Raw genomic sequence first — 20954 nt, 5'->3', positions numbered from 1 at the left:
GGAGTATTTCCTCTAAAAGATCAGACTTTCCTTCAGTATACTCATTTCTTCTCAGTCTCCCCAGTATTGGTCTCTCTCTAGTATTTATTCTAAATGGGCATGCCTTTCTCCTGGCAAGAAACCATACAAAATTAGACTATAGTGGCCAAACAATAGGTGCAACTTATTGGCAAGTTTGGACAAAAGGAAAGAAAAGACATGAAAAAATGTAGGATACAAGTTGGAATGTCCTTGAAAACACAGTAAGGACTGAGTATATCCGAGGTTTCCCCCTACCTTCCCGCTGGGACAGTCTGAGCACTCCAGAGGCCACTCTGCAGGACAAACGATGCAGCTGGTCAGGAAATCCACGCGTGGCTGAGACCCTGTGGGACGCTGTACCAGTATAATTTAGTTGAGGCCTCTGTGTGGCAAGGTAGTGATGTTGGGCAAGATTTTCAGCGAAAGGAACAGTGCATAAAACAAAGGCAGCACAAGGTAACAGCTGCTGCTTTCCACTCAATTCTGTTGATCCTTACAGTACATAGTTCTCTTAGATCACAGTAAGTGCCATACTTAAATAGGGCGACATACTAGACTAATTTAAATTTTGTAAAATACGGAGAACATCACAATAAAACTGTTCATAATTGTAGAAAACAGCTTTTTATAATTGTTCCAAACTGGATACAAAAGGAACATCACAAAGCAAACAAAATAGGAAATAATTTACTAACTCCTATTTCAAATGATTTTTTTTATGCAAAGCTGGTGATGACAATGTAATATACAAAGTACATAAAGACAGGTTATATAACAGCTGTGGCTGATTTCAGTTTGTTGATTTTTTAAATTAACTAAAATGTTTGCATTGCTCTTTAGAACAATTATAATGGATACCTTGATTCTTTACCACAAAGACATAGCTAATTAAGTCTAATCTCCTCAGCAATACTCTCACAAAAAATGCTCAATACATAGTGAATTAATCTGATATACACAAGATACATCACCATGATATGTTAAGAAAGTACATAAGACTATGAGATACTGCATCTCGAATGCTGATAAAAGCTCATAAAGTTACAGCCCATTATTTCAATTTATATGTTCTTTTTTAAACAATGATTCTCCAATCTCTGCTAAATCACCTAAAAAAAATATTGACTCTATATTTCTAAAAGAAGTCTGGAGAGGAATTCCCCTTTAACACCTGTTAACACAATTGCTCCATCTACTCTAGAGTCACAAAGGCTTAGTTAAACTGAGTTACCTAATATGCCTACCTAATATGCCTACCTAATATCTGAGTTACCTAATATGTTTTTTTCTAGCAGAGACGAGTCTTTGGCACATTTCCCCTTAATAAAGTCAAAGAAAACAAAGAATAAAAAAGATTTTCAGTGTACGCTGAAGTTCAACAAATTTGGCCTCTGGCAAACCAAGGTAAATAGAAAGCTCTTCGCTGCAATTTTCTCATTGAGAATGCCATGCCTTTCACAGTTAAACTGAGATATTTTTTTGTACAAGCTCTTTGGATAGTTTCAACTCTTGCGGTATAATACAGTGAAAGTGATGATCTGAGATAATAAAGCTCCAGTCCAACTAAAGCTTTAAATGGTAGTACTAGTAATGTTCTGGCACCATCTGATGTTTTTTGTTTTGCTTGCCTCAGTATAATCTCTAGGCAGCAGTGCTTTGTTTGGGCCAGTGAAACTAAAGAAGAAAACAGGCTACTGAGGTCATGTCCAGCTTGAAAAAGAATGTTATCAAAATTAACAAGCTAGGTTTCAGGACCGAACTGTACATTAGCTAGATTAAACTGGTAACATCTTGCATAAATGCACCACTGGGTGACTCCAAGGGATAAACCAACACTTTAAATGCCACTTTGTAACAAACTAGAAAGCAAAGCAACATGTGAAGGAGGATAAATTAGAAATAGGACATATTTATTATTTTGTAAAATCATGCATACAAGCTCTGCCTTGGACTGATTCTTTCACAAAAAGAAACCAGGGAGATTTTTCTGGAAAAGAAAAAAAAAGTTAATTTAGTACACATCTAACCTGCGTTGTTGTAAACACTAGAACAAATTCAGCCCTACTTTGAAGGACCTTTTTATATCGCAATCAGAAAAACAAAAAGCTGTGTTAACATCCAGTTGAAAGAAACAAGAAAAAAGATATCCTATGAATATTATAAAGTCTGCGCAATAAATACAAACTTAAGAGAAAAAAAACCACCATTTGTGCTGCTATATTTTTCCTCCCTAGGGAGGAACATGAGTATCTCTGTTGGTTCTTTTAAGTTTTTGTGCTACAATATAGCTGAAGTTACTATTTAGGTTAGAGCAGACCAGTGCCAAAGAACATGCCTTGCACTGCAGCAAGAGATTTATGATTGTCCATTGCTCCTGGGGAATTCATCCCACGTTCTTGGATCCCTCCACAGGAAAGCTGGATCCTATTTAAATAAGCTTTACCCTTAAAAAGTTACTCTAGTGCCAGAGAAGACAGCAATTTCCATCTCCCGTGCTGGATGTCCTTTTATACACCCTGTCCCCTGGCCACGCAGCTCCTTCAAGAGAGGCAGCAGGGCCCTCGGACTCGCTTGGCAAACCCAGAGGAGCTCCGGACGGGCGAGCAAAGGGCAGACACAGGGTTAAGCACAACAAAAAGGGAAATGGAAAGGTGGAGAGACGCCAAAGCTGACAGGATGTCGTTCCCTCACACACCGGGGCACCAGCACGTCCTGCCCCCTGCCCCAGTCCCGTCCCCCGGCCTCCGCTGAGCCGCGAGGCGAGTCCCGCCGCCTCAGGGCCGGGCTCCCGCAGCTCGCACCCGGGGGGGGGGGGCGGGATTGAGCCCTCCGCCTCCCCTCACCCCCCGCCCCCCTCACGGTACGCGGCAGCGCTTCGTCCGCGCCCGCCTGCCCGTTACCCCCTAAGCCCCGCCTCCCCGCCGGCCTTTGGGCTCTCCCGCCCCGCCCCGCCCCGCCCCGCGCCCGTCCCGCTGCGCGCGCAAGCCACACCCCCCGCCCCCCCGCCCTTCGGGGGAAGCGTGGCTCCTGGCCCCGCCCCCCTCGCTGCGTGCCCCGCCCCCCTCCCCGCCTGGCCGCCGCCGCCGTGTCTCTCCCCTGCTCCCCTCACCGAACGGGCGGGTGCGTGTGGCGGTGCCGGTTCCGTGCCTAAGATGGCGTCTATCATGGAGGGCCCGCTGAGCAAATGGACCAATGTCATGAAGGGCTGGCAGTACCGCTGGTTCGTGCTGGACTACAACGCCGGGCTTCTCTCCTACTACACGGTGAGGGGCAGCGGCGGGCCGGGCGGGCGAGGAGCCGGCTGAGGCGCAGGGTGGGGGCGGGGAGGGGACGGGGGGCGGTGTAAGCCCTCGGGCGACCAATGGGGAAGGAGGAGGCGGTGGGAGCAGCCAATGGGGTGGCCGCGCTGGGAGATTTATCGGTGGGGGCGAGCGGCGCTGTTATTGTTGGCGGCCGGCGCGCGGGGGGGGGGGCGTCTCCGGGGCGGGGCCGTTGGGCGCGAGCGGCCGTTGCGGCGCGGCGGCCGCTTTCTCCCCGCCGGGGCCGCCCTCGCCGCTGCGTGCGGGGACTCGCTCGGTCGCGCCTGGGCCGTGGCCTCGGGCTCCTGCGTCCCGCCGTCCCCAGCTCCCCCCTCTCTGTCCAGCGGGACCCTGGTTTGGCCGCGGGGCCGGGCGGCTGCCTCCCTCCCCAGAGCTGTGCTCTCACGAACGCTGCCGCGATACAGCCCGAGTCCGCTGCCGAAGCAGCAGGTTGTTCCCCTATTTGAGATCTACTTTCCTGTTTTCGCTGACCCCTTCCTACTTTCAAACACGAACTTAGAAAGCATATTAAGTTGACAAGACATCTTGATGCGCTACTTAACTGCTGATGGATACTGACTTGCTAGCTTGTTGGCTTCGTATATAAAATACGAATTAAATTGTAGATACATTAGGAGTGCAACTTTTTTTTTCTTTTCCCAAGAATATGCCCTAAAATTAGAAGGCCAACTGTCAGAACCACGTGCGTGCACAGACAAGCTGACATGGAGCAGTTACTGTCACTGCGTCAGTCTGGATAAAACACTAAAAAATTTGACCTGTACTAAACAAATTATATATGTGTGTGTGTTTGTGAATATATATATTTTTTCTAAATCTGTATTTCCAGCTCTGCTGGGAAAGAGATTTGACCTCCAGCCCTGGGAGTTTATAAGACTCCACATAAACAAGTTAAGGACTCTAGACCAAATTTAGTTAATGTACACTTAAGATCATTATTTTACCCCCACCTGGAATACGAATGGTGAAGAAAAAGTACTTTTATAGTTCCTTTTTAATGGCTGTTCAAACATGAGCTGCTTGACTTGTTTGACTGAGATGAACTCGTCAGGATAGTGTAAGTAAAGGTCCAAGGTGCAAAGACATTAACTGCTCAGGTACAGAAATAGAAATCTGTGCTATGTTTACTAAATGGACATGCAATAAACGTTGTCACTATTGCAGTGACTTTCCTTCAGTGATCTTCACCTGTTCAATCAATTCTTAATTTTTATTCTTTCCTGTGATTATGTATCCCTACATATGCTTTACATTTTTATTCTGTACAATTTATTATGCTCTGTGTTACTATGCAAACTTTTAGTTCATAGTTTTAAAAACATTTTTTAATTACCTATCCTAAAAATTCATCTTTAAGTCAAGAAATTAAATCACCTCCTTTAGTTTGTGTGCATTTACCACTAGCAAAGTGCTAGAATTAACATTACTTTAGAATGTTTCCTTTATCCATGTACTGTCTTTTCTGCACATACTTCTGTCAAGTACTTGTTACACAATTTTCTAGATGCTTGAATTCATTTTTGAAGGTAAGAGCATGTATCATGATGAATTTAAGCTATTCAAAGACTAGCTGCCAAAAGAACTGGTCCTGCCGTGTGCATGCTTCTTCCTGTGTGTTGGCATAGTCACTTGTAGGACTGTACTGTCAGCTGGGTTGTGGGTATGAGAGAGAATTTAGATCATGTCCCAGTTGATCACGTCTCAAAAATACCAGTATCAGTACTGAGAAGGTAGTTGGATACTGTTTCTTTCAGCTCTGCCTTTAGCTTTAGAGTAATAATTCCTGAACCATAGTTTATGAGACTGTGGTAGGTAAGCAGCTTTAATATGTAGCAGGTTTGAGGGCATTTTGTTTGTGGGGAAATGGCCTGTTATAGCTTTCTCCTGTGATTTTGTATATATATATATATATATACACTTGTATTTTCAAATAAAGGCCTATGTATGTGGTTGGATATAGACAGTCATTAACTCTGCTCCTCTGAGCCAGTTTCAGTCTGAAGCAACATGGTTGAGTTACGGTATGACTTTGCTTGTGTATCCATATGAAACTGGCTCTTCTCCATGAGTGTAATGCATGGGTGGGGTAGAGTGAGATGGCAGCTGGCTGTGCAGATATGTAATCTGGAAACACCTCTGCTGGTGGCAGAGATTATAGTTCACTTATCTGCTCTTACTTGTGCAGTCTTGCAGACTCTGTAGCCGATTTCAATCCAAAATGATGCTCCTGCAAGAAACACTTTCTACAGTAGGTCCAGTGGGCGTTAACTTTGACAGGAGGCTCTGCGGGAAATGGCAGGGCAGTAACTTTTCATGCAGCTGAACTTTCCATCAGTGCTAGATCCAGAAAAGTACATTTGTTCATAGGTGTGTCCGTGTGTTCTGTTTAGTCTTCTCGGGAAATAGCTTAAAACAGACTGCACAGAAGTACCCTTGATGTGGAATAAACATCCAAACAGAGTTAGTGCAGAATAGTACCAGGCTGGTGGAAAAAAACTCTTAAATTAGTATGCTTTGTCTTTTGGTATACTGACTAAATGTTAACCTAAATTTGTATTAAATACATGCAGCAAAAGCAAATTAATAAAATTAAGTTTATTTTTCTGACATAATAACAGCTTTCAAGAAGCAAGGCAAAAGATTTGCATTTAAGTCTGAGTCGAAGGAAAAATTAAAATGTAATGTTCACTTATGTGTGTTTTAATTTGTACAGTTCTTCCTCTGTGCTTTGTTGTATTGCGGTGAATGCTAGTACTACTACTTGGAAGTATGAATGCAGACTTGTTTCTCACATGAGCTTCCAAATAGTTTTACAACAATTTTTTTTACAAAGCCAACATCGTTTGCTCTTTGTTACTTTCTTCTTCTGCAGTTTATGCTTGTAACATTTCTATTCTGAAAGAGGAAAAAAATCTTCAAATCTATTTGTAATTACATTTATTTAAATTTACTTATGAATATATTATAGAGAGGAAAACTGGGATAAATAGTTCAAACATTCTTTTATCTGTTTTTGTTTTAATAAAGGATTGTCCGGTAGCAGCAAATGATAGCATTTGCATGCAGTTCCATTGATATTGTCACTTAAATCTCTTCTCTCTCTCTCTCTTCTTACCAGAGTTTTTAAATCCAAATTTGGTTCTGTAAAGTCTATATATTTTTGTAGGTAATTTCAGTTGTATTTCTTTTACTTCCTCCTGCCTGAATTTCAACTGAATTATTATATTGTTGTTGGATTTATGTTTTTTTTTTTTTTTTTTTTTTGGATGGGCAAACTATGAAGTAAATTATTGTATGACATTTTGAATCACTTCAACCAGAGGTTTAATAAGTGTCTTTTTTTTTTCCCTCCAAATATTCTTTGATTTGTGCACCCACCAGTATTTTCTCTTGGAAGTATGTCTTCCTATGTAGTGCATGGAAATCTACTGAAGCATTACACTTTTTATGCGGTGTAACTGACCATAGCTTTAAGCATGAGATGACAATATTTAAAAGAAAAGTCTCCAAGTGGCTCGTTTCTGCCTTCTGCTGGCACTGGAATTTTGAAGTTGTTCCCTGAGCTGTATTCCAGCAGAAAAATAACTTTCTGCTGAAATATACTTTATATATATATATATATATATATATATATATATATAAAGTATATATATATATATATGTATGTATGTATGTATATGTATGTATATTTCAATTGAATTTGTTCTATAGTTTGTTCTTCTGTGGGGCTATATAAAAATGTTTGTTGGCATTGTTTTGGAGATAGCATGAAGACAAAGAAATGGCTAGGGCAGAAGAGGTAGATGAAGGGGATTTGCTTTTTGTTTGTGTTTTCTGGCAGCAGTGCTGGCTTAAATACACATCAACTACAGCCTTGATTACCCTTGAGAATCTTGTAGAAATAATCCAGAGACCCCCTCAAGGTTGAGAATCAGAATATCCTTTTAACGATTCTTAAGCGTACTTTTTAAATAAATAATCGTATAATAAATTGAAAGCTGAACTGACATAGCTGTGCAAACAGTGCTAAAACCAGGGCCAGTAGATAGGAAGGTCAGTCTGCAATTTCATTTTTCCTAAATGAGTTTGCAGTGTCTGCGTGTAACGGTAACTCCTTTTTTGTTTGTTTGTTTTAATTTGGAAGATTAGGTGAATTTTGGGTCCTAGTGCATTTTGTTCCTCTTTTTAATTCCATAAAATAACTCCCATAAAATATTTAAAACCTTTGTGCATTTTCGATGTCTGACAATATTGAAATGAGAGCTGATCAGAACAGCTGCCTTGTATAGTGAATGAGATTTAATAGAAAAAATTGTATATGACAACTCTGTAATGTATATTCTTGAAACAAAATTTGGTAACTTCCAATTCTTTCATGGTTCTCTCATCAATGCATTCCTAAAGAACAGATTTAAATGTAGATTAAACAGATTAATATTCTCTTGTTTCTGTTAATCATTTAATCAAACTGTACTTTGTAAAACATACGCTAGTTGAACTCTTTAAGGAGCAAAATCTGTGTGAAACCATCTGTGAGGAGGCAGCAGCTGAGGGGCTCCAAGAATATTTTTATATTTTTCCCTCATGTTTTTTAAAGATTGCAGCTAGTTGGCAATTTTGATATTGGTTGCATTGCATTGAAAGAACTGTTTGTGGAATGTATAAACCAGGTATTGAGGAGTGGGGCTAAAATTTTGCTGTTTCATGAACATTTAGAACTGGAAACACATCTCTCTAACTTGATTTCAAATGATGCCTTCAAACCTGGAGTCATGGCTCAATGTCTTATTTTAGAGAGAATTTTAGTTTAATTAATTTTTCTGCTTTCTCAAATAGTTTATCAATCAATAGCTATATGCAAAAATCCCTAGAAAACAAAATCATCCCTAGGAAAAAAAAATCTGCTGTTGTATGAACATTCCCTTTAAGGGCTCTGCTTTCTGCACTAGGCTAATGTGACACCTACCTTTGCTGGTAATACCTTGTACATCCACTGAAAACAGCTCAATGAGTCTAATAAAAAAAAGACAAAACTGCAAGCAAACTTTATATAAAAGGAAAAATTATTTTGGATTTACAGACACAGAATAAAAATATTAAGATAGCTGTTACTCAGCACTTCAAATTGAATTTTGTACATCGTTTTATCTATTTGTATGATAGGTTTTGATGTACTGAATATATTGTAATTGGATTATAACTTAAATAGTGGACTGTATAACAATCAAGATACATACACTTACGACGAAAACATGTACAATTAAACATGTAAAATCCAAGGCAATAAAATAAAAAGTAAACCTTAAAGTGGCCAAAAGCAATTTATCTTTTTTTCCTGTGGCCCCAAACATCTCTTTTTATCTCTTTTAAAATGTGGAAATACGACTTTGCTTTATATGTACTTTAATGCACCAGTACACCATTTCTTATTATAAACAGAAAAGTCTCCTAAGCAAAACAATACACATTATATAGTTTTTACAATGTGAAAGTCTTAAGTATTAATAAGTCTTAAGCATTCATAGCATTCATATATCTTTTAACTCTGAACTGTTTTTCATCATAAGTAAAAACTCCCTGAGCTCATCATACATGAATTCATCGTTATGTATATATGAACATCATGTGTAAAAACAGTTAGGCTTTATCCCCTTTAGGATAGGGGCATGGGAGAGGGAGAAGAAATATTTCTGCATTTGCTGCTCTTAGGTGACAAATGAGATAGGATTCTGCAAGCCAGCATGTCAGCTAACCCTTCCTGCTTTCCTAGACTAGATTTTTTTTTTAATAGAGGGAAAGAAATCCAACAAACTGCAAATGATATATCAATCTGTTACCACAATTATGTATGTAACATAAAACCTCCTAGAGTTTTATAGATATCAATGTCTTTAGACGCATGGTATTTCCAAAATCTGTTTTTTTTTTCTTAGAAGTGGATGAGTAGAATCTAATGACTGGCCCTGTATTTTCCTCCTGAGGGATATAGTTATTCAAATAATTGAGCAATTATTACTTCCTGGAGCAAATGCAGGTGATCTCTATGTAACATCTCTTCCACTGTGTGCTTGGGGACAAAATATGCTTGCTTTCAGCTTTCAGCAATGCTGAATTAGTTCTGTTCTCTTTGGTAGTTAGGCTATGGGTCTGGTTTTAGAGTGTTTAGTACTTGATCATTATTTTTGCACAGCAAGTCTGTGACATTTTTGATCTGATATAAACTTACTTTGACTGTTTAGATCCATTGAAAATATTTAATGGGTTAATTTTGTACTAGCAGTCTGGATTGAGTGTCATCAGTCCTCCCAAAGTTAGCCATGATGTCCACTCCAAAAATTTGGCAAATGTGGCTGGGTGCTCGTATAGGATCCAGATCAAGATGAGACTGTTTGGTGAATCAGTAGTGTACAGATCATGTGCTACTTGTGGATCCAAAGACTAAAAACTCAGTTCCAAATGCTTAAATTTGAGCATCAGTAATAAATCTGTTCACTTACAGAATTATGTCTGCAAAATCTCATCTATTGCATGTTTTTCTTAACATAGTGTCCGAAATAAAATCAGTAGCAATTTAGACTATCAAGTCGAGACTATCTAGACTACCAAGTTCTTTTTTTTGTGATAGGTTATAACTTTGTATAAGACTTCCAGGTATTTAAAAATCTTTTCTCAATGTAGTTTGCAAATAGAGCGGTTAAGCTAACTGAGGCTAATGATGTCATGAATTACTAGATGAGAGAGACAATTTAAGGAATATAGCTTTATTTAAAATATTTCAGAATTATACAGTATGAGCTTTAAAAGCAATGAGAGTATTTAGAAAATAATGATACGGTATCCAGTATGGACTTTTTCATCTGTAGTTGCACTTTTGGGGGGATAGGTGGAAGGAGGGTCCTATGGTTGTGCTGTATCTTTCACAACTTTACATTTGATCCGATTAAGGCCTCCCATATATTAATTTCTTGGATGATTCTAGAAGCAGTGTAATGCTTGTCTATGTCAGGAATCGCTAATTGTTGCCTTATCTTTTTCAGATTTGCGTGGCACCTAGCAGGGTTAAATGGGCCCCATAAAGAGGAGCTTCTGCATGATACATGGCCTTCTCAGATTTGCATAACTATTCTTTCAAGACACCAACATTAGGTGCTTGTTATGAAAGAGTACTTAGAAGTTGCTCAACATACTGCGATTTACCTGATTAAAGAAGAAACCAAAATGTTGAATAGTAAGCGCTGTTTACACACACCGAATCCCTAGAAATACAAGCTTGCTCTTCCACATATGTAGATTGAACAGTAATGTGCATCATTTGGGATTTAACACATAATCTAAACATGATAGATTTGAATTTTGAGAGGACAAGGTTTAGAGAGTAATTTTATTCTGTGAAGAAAGTTTTACAGCCTGTATAAGGTGTTCACTGTTGCTCACTGTTAACTTTAATTACCTACACTTATCTTACAAAAAGCAAACCTGAATTTGTGCATAGCTTCTAGGAAGCCAGTTGTTGCAGCCTTCTTTCCTGTCAGTCAATGCATATGCAAATATAACCTTGCACTGAACTAAGTTACTGATTTAATATATTTGAGACTCTTAACACTTAAGAAGTAGAAGGCTTTTTAAAAATCTTTGCTCATTCTTGCTGTTTAATGGTGGGTTGGGTTTACACTGTCTGCTTTCTCTGAACATAGTGGGTGTATTCCTACTGAACATGAGTTTCTTCCACCTCTCACTCTGTCAAGATATTAGGAAAAAATCCACTTTTCTTACATCTATGGATCACGCTCTAGGAATTAAAGGTGCTGCTGGGGCATCCTCAATTGTCAGCAGTAGTGTTTTGGTTCCTGCTTTGTGAGTATATCCACAAAAGTCAAAGCTTTAGCTATTCCAGCAGCACCTATCTGGTTTCGATTTCAGGACCTGCAGTTAGAGGACTTCAGATCCCAAGCAGCTTTGGGGTGTTACAGTCAGCTGTGTCCCTCAGTGACTCAGAATGGTTAAAGGGGTTAAAGAAGTTACAGTTCTTCTGTAAACACTGACAACTCCAGAGCTGGCCATTAAATAGCCATTACAGCTGTCTGTATGCTCAAACAGGTCCCTCCTGTGAGAGCAGTGTGTCCCTTGCAAGTGAGCTGGAGGTGAGGTGGGCTGAGAGCAGCCTGCTGAGGTTTTACTTTGTCAGGTTTTATCTCTGTTTGAAAAATGAGGGTTGTCTTAGATTTTGGAGAAGAATAGCTGTTCCAGAAACTGGTCCCTACCAAGGCTTCTCCTATAGATGCAAACTCACTGTGTATATATAAATATATGGAGCCTGTTCCAGGTTCCTCCTCCCTGAAAAGAAATAAACGACTTGAACGCTTTTACTCAGCTGTGTACTAATACTAGAGATTTCTTGGACAGCACTGTGTTAGTCAGGAATGTACCTCTTCATGTTCTGTACACGTCTAGTAGCAGAACTCGAGTGTGAACACTTCTGAGGAGGCAGACAGCAGCTGCATTTTATATTGAGATCTGAAACTTCCCATGCAATAGCTGAAACTCTTGAAATAGTAGTAATGCTAAAAATGAATGTTGTGTTTGGTTAGTTGTTTTTTTAATAGACCCATGTGTTATTTTAATTTCTCTAAGAAGTTGTAGGTTTCCTGAAATGCCTTATATTAGATCAGTTCAGTAGTCCATCAACTTCTCTCTGTGTATGTAAAAAGGAAATTAATGAAGGCCAGAAACTAATAAAGGCCACTTTTTTGGCAGATACCTACATTCCCAGTGCAGTGGTAATATGCATTTTTGTTAATTTTTGCAAAATCTTATTTGAGCTTTGGCTAGAATTTCTCTCTTGTTGTCTGCTTGTAACCTGTTCAGGTCCATTATCGTCAAAATCAGTACACCATGTCTTAAGCATATCGAAAATGTCATTTTGTATAGCTATGAAACTGATCGCTGAAAAAAGATAGCTGTATATTAAAACTGTGTATATAAAAAAGGAAAATATGACTTTTTACATAGCCATTCCAACATATCTTTCTGCTATATGAGTTTTTTTTCAGTGAAATGGAACCATTCTTCAAAATGATTGCAGGATGGTGTCATTTGTACAAGGATGCTTCACCGAGTGCAGGGCGTTCTGGATGCCCATGCTTTGCACTGTGAGACTAGAGATAAAGTTATCTATTTTTTTTCTCCTTCAACCACAGGGTAAAACTTAGTGCTTTAAGAGGAAGCTGTCTGATATATGTTTTTTTATAAAATCTTAATTTTTGGGGGGGAGAGGACACACTAAAATGTCAACTGAGTTGAATTTTAAAGTATTCTCCTGCAGCAATCTGTGAACGCTGTGCTATGTTCTGGTGAAAGAATATACTGACTGTGAGGGTAGCTCGGCTGCTACAGCGGTGGGTGGTCCCGCTTAGGTGGAACGAACAGACTTAATGCTTCGTTATAATTGGTATTAACCAACTCAAAGGTCTGTGTGAAACCTGAGGACCTGTTCTGTGTTTTAAAGTCAGCTTTACCAGAACAAACACGCTTATGCCAAGTTTATCTTTTTAAAGAACATTAAGAATCGCAATATTTAAACTTAATTTCTATCCGTTAAAGGAGGAAAACAAACCCTTTTACAGTATCTTTTGCAGCTGAGATGATAGATAATCTGCATAATCTGAATCAGTGCAGTTCTGCCTCTCTTGCAGTAGGACTAATTCTCGTCTTCCCCTCACATAGCCGGTTCAGGGGTCTCAACCAGACGAAAACAAATTGCTGTTCTGTTACTTTCACTTTTTGTGTGGTTAGTTCCCTGGATGTGCTCGGGGGCCTAAAGGAGTGCTTCACCTCGCACGCAGGAGGGCTGGCAGCGTGTGATCAGGATGGTCAGACCACAGTAATCTTGCTGGGCTGCTTCTAGCTGCTGCAGAGTTGCATCCTCAATGTAGAAATTTACTTTTCATGTCAAGATTATGACAGTATTTCTTCCTGAAACCACCAGGGGGAGGAGTAAGCTCTTAGTAGTGCTTTCCCATTTGAGGAACTAGATCCTGTATAGCAATAACAAGAATATACATGTAAGTATACTTCAGTAAGGTGTGTGTGAGGTATATGTAATCTCAAATAGAAAACTGTTGCAGTGACTTTGTTTCTATATCCTTTTCTGGTCTTGTGCTTTAAAAACAACTCTTTGAAAATCTTTAAGTGGAAGTTTTTATTTAGGAGATCTACAAAGAAATTATACATCTGTAGAATGTATTATGGATGCACTGGTGGTCTTTAAATCCACTTGTTTATATCCAGCTAACCTGTACTGACAGGAAAACAAGTAGATTAATTCTCATGGGTTTTAATGTTCAGAAAAAAAAAAAAACTCTATGACAAATTAGACTGAATTGATTGAATTAGAGATCAGCAAAAACTTAACTTGATTTGAAACTTTGACTCGTATATTTTGAATTTATCTTTAGTCCATAGGACTTGCTGTGACTACTTCATGCTTTCTATGTAACTTTCTCTCTCAAATGAGTGACCAGATGAAGAATAATTTGTTGCTGTTAAGCCTGATAGTTCTGATTCCTGTCTTTTTTTCCCACTGATATCAATAAGATTTCATTGCCTAATGGCTTGAGTGAAAGTAGGTTGGTCATAGTCAAATCAGTATTACATCTACATGGAAGAGTTAAGATACTGTTGGAAAGAAGAGGATATTTCAGTAGCAAGAGAACCTGATCATCAGACCAGAGTGGTGGTTCTGTTTTTATGACCTGGAAGAATGTAGTTTAGATATATGAATGGTAAGGAAGAAGGAGTTACATTGAAACAAGATTACCCTTGGAGTGAAGGCTACAATGGCATGCAGTTTCTCACTTAGATAAAAAAAATGGGAGAGTTAATTGAAAACCAGAAGATATTTTAAATGCTGTCAGAAAATGAAGTATTTAGAGTTCCCCAAAACATTTTCTTTTTTGTATTAAAGGATTTGTGTGTGTGCTCTACATGGGCTTGCCAATATTGCCCCTTAACTCTTGTGACACTGGCAGAAAGTTGCTTACAAAATCTACCTGTGTCAGTGCTGGTAACAGCTGAAAGTTTAAGACACGACAAGTTCAAGCTAGCAGCGAATTGGCTGTTTAGAGCTGCCTGTTTTGGTTTGTCTTGTTTTTGAATTCCTTTATCATTGCTTCAAATAGAGATGCTAAAGAAGAGATTCAGGAATTTAGCTGTGAGGTGGGCTAGTCTACAGGATTAAGCACAAGATTGAATAGGATTCCTGTTTTCTGATTTGGGATCTTATCAGTTAGATAACAACTGTGACTTTTCTATGGCTACAACCATAACTTTTCTAACTGCTGGAATAAAAGCAGGCTCTACTACCTCACAAGCAGACATAGAAACTTGTCTGAACATGAAATTTGTATCTGTATGAAAAGGGGGATGAATCTGGGGAACAGAGATATAATTTCATTTGTACAATTGCTGCTATACAGCTGGATTTTGGTATATGGCCACTTTTATGAGAGGGGAGAGAAAGGAAGAGGATGTAATATCAGTACTCTGCCAGTTTTTAGTAACTCCCTATTGAGTGCCTTTTTTCTTAATCTCTTCTTGCTTTCATAAAGGTGCAGATTGAATCTTTTAAGTATTTCTTCAAGGTATCTACAAAACTTCTTGAAGTGTGATATTGTATTCTTGTTTTATGAAGGATTACTTTTCAATACCATGGTGGTATTTTCTCTTTTGTGTCAGAGCTAACCTCTGTTGTAACAGTATCCGTTTCATTTAATCAGTCAATAAAATATTATACCAAACTGCTTTATGCTTTTCTCAGTTGTCTTAAATAACTAACTTTCTTTTGCAATTCTTACTAAATTTGTTAATCTGGTGATCTATTTTTTTTTCTATTTCAGTCAAAAGACAAAATGATGAGAGGATCACGCCGAGGATGTGTTAGACTCAGGGTAAGTATCATTTTCTTGGTGCTTAACAACTTACTGAGGATAATATGAGATTTTTTTCAGTGAAATGGAACCATTCCTCAAAATGATTGCAGGATGGTGTCATTTGTACAAGGATGCTTCACCGAGTGCAGGGCGTTCTGGATGCCCGTGCTTTGCACTGTGAGACTAAAGTTATCTATTTTTTCCCCTTCAACCACAGGGTAAAACTTAGTGCTTTAAGAGGAAGCTGTCTGATATATGTTTTTTTTATAAAATCTTATTTTTTGGGGGGGAGAGGACACACTAAAATGTCAACTGAGTTGAATTTTAAAGTATTCTCCTGCAGCAATCTGTGAAAGCTGTGCTATGTTCTGGTGAAGGAATATACTGACTGTGAGGGTAGCTCGGCTGCTACAGCGGTGGGTGGTCCCGCTTAGGTGGAACGAACAGACTTAATGCTTCGTTATAATTGGTATTAACCAACTCAAAGGTCTGTGTGAAACCTGAGGACCTGTTCTGTGTTTTAAAGTCAGCTTTACCAGAACAAACACGCTTATGCCAAGTTTATCTTTTTAAAGAACATTAAGAATTGCAATATTTAAACTTAATTTCCATCCATTAACGGAGGAAAACAAACCCTTTTACAGTATCTTTTGCAGCTGAGATGATAGATAATCTGCATAATCTGAATCAGTGCATAATATGGCCTAGTGAAGGAAGCTGCAAAGAGAATTCTGAGGTTTGGACTCCATTGCTGGCTCTGTGAAATACTGAAATAGTGGATGTATTCACAGAAGGAAAACATCGGAGGCCAAGCGGCCTGCTGGGCTAGCTACATTTTTATGGATAAAAAAGCATTATATGACAAAGTAAGATGAATTAGTAATCACATATGCTATGAAAAAGTTGTGATTTGCCGTTCTCATTTCTTTGTGTGCGGGGATATGTATGTATATATATTTATGTCCTGTATCTACAGAGGACGTGCCATCCTTCTGCCCTTCTGATCTGTCTTTCCTCTGTCACCGTGTCCTCCATTCTGCCAGTTGGGACATTCTTTAGCGCTGCCGCTCGCCTGTGTTTCGTTCAGCATATTGCAGTGCTGTGTATTAGTGTCAGGCAGCAGGTGGTCAGGCTGGAGCAAGCAAAACAAAGGAGGACTGGAAAGGGCAGGAAGAACGCAGCAGGCAGCGTTTGTGAAATCTCAGCTGGGGCAGGGAGACAAATAGGGGAGACAGAGCTGAGGAGATGCAGACTGGGAAAGCTGAGTGTTATCTGCCCAAGGCACTTTTGCTTGGGACTTTTAGCCTTGAATGCTGCTGCTGTGCCTTGAGGCAGCAGTATGGAGGTGTGCTGCGAGAGTGACCTCTTTGCACGTGCCCAGTTTCTACTCTATGAGCATGCACTTAGCAAGAAAGTTTTCTGCATAAGTCCTTTTTTCTGTATTTATTGCCATTTCTCAGAGGCTCTCTGGTTCAGTACGCAGCCGTACTATGAAGAGCTGATGTAGCTATGGGGAAGTGTCAGGAGGACAACGGGTGTGAATGGGACCTATTTTGAGTACTGAAGGAAGAGAAGTACAGGGAAGATGCTCTGTGGTCTAACTCACAATCTGATGTATTTTGCAGCCTCTTTTTCTCCCCTTTATTCCTTCCTTCTGTTGTTACTCCTTTCCCATTTTTCCATGGGCCTAATAAAGGGGTCTCAATAACCTTTGGAGAGTCCTACAGAGAGTCCCCATTCCTGTGGATTCAAGGTTTCTTACTGCCCTTTTCTTCCTCCTTTTTAATCTGTTAGTATTTTAATTTATAATCTCTTTAAAAGTAATGTAAACTCAAAACACTGTCTACACAACTATATTCCAGCAGATTCATGAGGATGTTTTTTGCATTGTGTGGAAAAATTTAATCTGAAAAAACATGTCTGCTTCAATAGTGTTGGGAGCCTGTCAGTGTGGAGGTTGGCCTCAGCCTGTCAGTTTAAGGAATACGAAAAGTGAACAATCTGTTCAACATTACATTATCCGTTTTTTTATACATTTAAGAAAAAACAGTCCCTTTCCTTTCCCCTGTCTGCCACCCTCTGACCTCAGATTGCTCTTTGGAGTTTCCCTAAGATTTCTTGACTTTTTTCTCTGAATGCGTGTGTATGTTGTTTTTTGTTTTTTGTGTGTGTGTGAGGGAGGAAGGGGTCCTTTTTCCTACTATTGTTGTAAAGCAGCTCTTTTGGCAGATGACAGTGATAGCAATAGCTGAACAGATGGGCTTCTGCAATCTGAAATTCTATCAAAGAGGTTTTCTGTTTAGATTAACTGTTGATTTGTAACTATAAGTGTGAACATAAACAAACATGTAATCTAAGCAGTTTGCCTGAAATTACTTCCCTTTTCCTTTAATAGATTTTTTAAAAGCTTGTTTCTTACCTTTTTTCATTTGGTAACCATGTTTTATATGCCAGAAGATTCATCTCCTGTCTTTTGTCCTGCGTCATGGCATATTTAGGAAGATGTGTTCAGAGAGGAACTGAGATGATCTGTACTATGCATAGATCCCGACCAAGCTTTCTGGAATATACACTTCAACTTTCACATGCTACTTTTTCTTTTTGTTGTCCATATGCATCTTCTACATGACAACAGAAGCATCTTCTATGCTTACGCGCAGACCGTTTGCCTTAGCATGAAAATCAGTGTGCACTTTTTGCAACTTTGTACTGAGATCAGAGGATGCTGTGTTCTTCCTTCTCCTCAGTTTCCCCCCACCGTTCTGGGTGGAGATAGGATTTTTCTTGCTAGCAAACGTACAGGAGAGGAACTTAAAGGTTAAAGTTTCAGTTATTATGAGCCACAGGATCCAAAATTGGTGTTGTTTGGTTAATCTGAGGAAAATATCTTTGTCATGTTCTTGGTGTCTGACTTAGAGATTTTTGATGTAGCTGATGAGAAGGAGCTGTTCGACTTTGTACAACTTGTAGTGATACTCTGATTTATTGCATACCAAGCCACATGCTTAGAGAGTCCTAGATCTATTTTATCTATTGGTCTTTAAAAAAATGTTCTGGCAAAATGCATTTGGCCCGTCATGATATGTCACAGGCACACTGTGCGAATACAAGATAGTAATCATGAGTTAGAATATAGTGGCTATCATCTAGTTGTTGTTACATCCTGACACTAAAATCTTGCTCACACAAATACTTCATAGCCCCTATATAAGGTCTCTGGCAGATGGTTCCAGCTCATGTATGGCTGTATCACAGGCACTACGAGATACAGTGGCAGCTCCAGGTCCTATTTAAGAATAGTACCCACAGAAACTGAGTAAATCTGACCGTGATACTTGAAGAATTTTCAACTAATGTTGCAATTCTTGCAAGTCAATACAGGCATATATTTTTTTAAATGTCTTCTTCCTCTGAGTGAAATTGCATTATTTGTTAAGTGTTTTGGTGGGGGAGGGAAGGAAGATGTGGATAGATATGTAAACAACTGAGCACAGATTAACTTGACTCTGTCATTCACTTGCATTTTCTTCTAATAATTCATCAGCAATTAGAAGACAGCTGCTTTTGATATATCATGTTGACTCATTGTGGATATTTATTTAGGGGCTGAAAATCAAATCATTTAATAGGTTGAGAACTTCTTTTTGTAAAATATCTGTGTATTAATGTTTTTATATGTGGGAAGTATTTATATGTATTGCCCCCTACTTTGCTTTAAAACATCGGGTGTAATGTAGTAAAGAATAGTAGATTACTATATACTATAACAGTGCTGTACTGTATAGCCACCCCTATTCTCAAAGAAAAAGATACATATTACTATCCAGAAAATCACAAAGTCATACAAATAATTACTGTTTTGATCTGCAACTAAAGATTTAGTCTTTTAAAAATGTGACTTACATTCCATGACCAACCAGAGAATCCTTCGGCTCTTTGCAGTGTTCAGTTAGCTTCTAATTTCTCAGGGCTTTTTGCATTCCAGGGGTGTAGTGATAGAGTGTGTGCTGCTGATGTCACTGCTTGCCTTATCAGGATTTTGTTCTTTGTTTCACAGGGAGCTGTGATTGGTATAGACGACGAGGACGACAGCACCTTCACAATAACTGTTGATCAGAAAACCTTCCATTTTCAGGGTGAGCTGAAAGAGGAGATTGCTTTTTCTTATAATAGATTCCACTTCTTGTGTTTGATGGATGATTTTAAATGTTTGGCAACAGAGCAGCGTGAATGAGCGTACTGAGAACATTCTGGATCCAGGGGTGCTGCAGGTCAGGCAGGGATTTACATCTGCAGTGGATACATATGTGCTAGAAAGAGACTGTAGCTCTGGCAGGATTTGGAGATTAAAAATGTAAAGAATAAATCAGTGAAGGGCAGAAAGTAATGGGTTTCTGATTAGGGGTTGTGCTTACAAAACGTTTCTGATCTTCATTATCAAGATACAATTATGCGTTTCCGTGCGAAGAGAATCAAGAGTGGTCAGAAGGTTGCAGTCTATTCAAATAGAACTTAATACTCAATTATGAGGAGACTAGAGGAAACATTTGGCTTAAAGGTGGAGCTTTGCTTCAAGATTTACAAGCTTGCATTCTTTTCATCTACATTTCTGTGTCTTGTCTGCCAGTCACCATTTCTCTGCTATTATCCTTTTATTCACATTTACTAACACCAATGCCATCTGCCACTGCTATGTTTCGTCATTGCATGCTATGGTTCACCGGTAGAAAGGGTAAGGTACTATATCGTTGTTATGCATTCCTTAAATTATTTTATCTGCAGCAGTAGGATAAAATATTGGGAAAATATTGGCTAGAGAATTCTTTTCTAATGCTAAAAATCCTAAGGGAGTTTGATAAAATAACTTTCAACTAACATTTGTTAGTCCTTTTGCTTTTTCTCTAAAATGTAGTGACTAAAGAACATAATTATTTTGCATAGAGCTGGAAATTTTAAATATTCAAGAGCCACATTTGCATGTAAGAAATATTATTAATATATCTAAACTGAAATAACTCTGTAACCTATATTGCACAGTATATATTTGCAAATCAGTGATTTGCAAAATGGAGTTTATATTAACTGGTACATTTTTGTGAATATTTCTAATGATAAATATTAATTGTACACTGGGTTGTCTTTGGCATATATATCCCTTGAGCTACAAACCTTCCTAAATGATGCTGCTGTGCTCTGACATTTCACTGCATTAAGCCTCATAAACATACCTTCATAATACTGAGCTGACATCAATACTTAAATCCACTGTTTTCAAGGATAACTGATAAAATGCAAGCTAATTGCTAATGCAGGTAATGGAATGCCATACTCTAGCAGTCTTTCAGTGCTGTGAAGCTAAACGCTGCTCAATATTTGAGAACTTAATACATGTAAATCTAGAAATCTCTCATCTGTAGTTTATAAGGAAAACCTTTTTCAGTATGTCTCTTATTTGCACTCGTCCTTTATAAGCTATGTTGTCTTTGGGGTAGTTAGATGTCTTAAAAGAAGAGTGACAGTATTTCATTGAAGTAATGTTCTGCTCTAAATAATACAATTTTTGAACATCTGCTTTGTCACATTCTATAATTCTATCATAACATCTTATGCTTTATGGTCTTTATTTGCAGGCATTACATATTAGGTCAGGATCTGTGTATGCTTCTGTAGTTTAGAATGAAGATCT

General features: G+C 38.8%; 1 protein-coding gene and 1 long non-coding RNA gene across 3 annotated transcripts in view; one reads left to right on the top strand and one right to left on the bottom strand.

Moving 5' to 3' along the window:
* Positions 1-1910: 1910 nt before the first annotated feature.
* On the bottom strand, positions 1911-3330 carry LOC134143644 (uncharacterized). Its single transcript, XR_009959149.1, has 2 exons — positions 3131-3330; positions 1911-2008 (listed from the first exon to the last, which is right to left on the bottom strand). It is a non-coding gene; the product is annotated as an uncharacterized LOC134143644 (long non-coding RNA).
* The window catches only part of OSBPL9 (oxysterol binding protein like 9), a 69578-nt gene continuing 51729 nt past the window's right edge, over positions 3106-20954 (top strand). For both annotated transcript variants that reach the window (XM_062581857.1, XM_062581856.1), the window contains exons 1-3: positions 3106-3284; positions 15236-15286; positions 19326-19404. In XM_062581857.1, the coding sequence (XP_062437841.1) occupies positions 3174-3284; positions 15236-15286; positions 19326-19404 (241 nt within the window). In that variant the 5' untranslated portion in view covers positions 3106-3173. The remainder of the gene's footprint in view (positions 3285-15235; positions 15287-19325; positions 19405-20954) is intronic.

This window comes from Rhea pennata, chromosome 8, assembly GCF_028389875.1.
Source record: "Rhea pennata isolate bPtePen1 chromosome 8, bPtePen1.pri, whole genome shotgun sequence".
NCBI classification, from domain to species: Eukaryota; Metazoa; Chordata; class Aves; order Rheiformes; family Rheidae; genus Rhea; species Rhea pennata.
The sequence above is the reverse complement of the archived record's forward strand: the minus strand, read 5'-3'. Positions and strand labels throughout refer to the sequence as shown.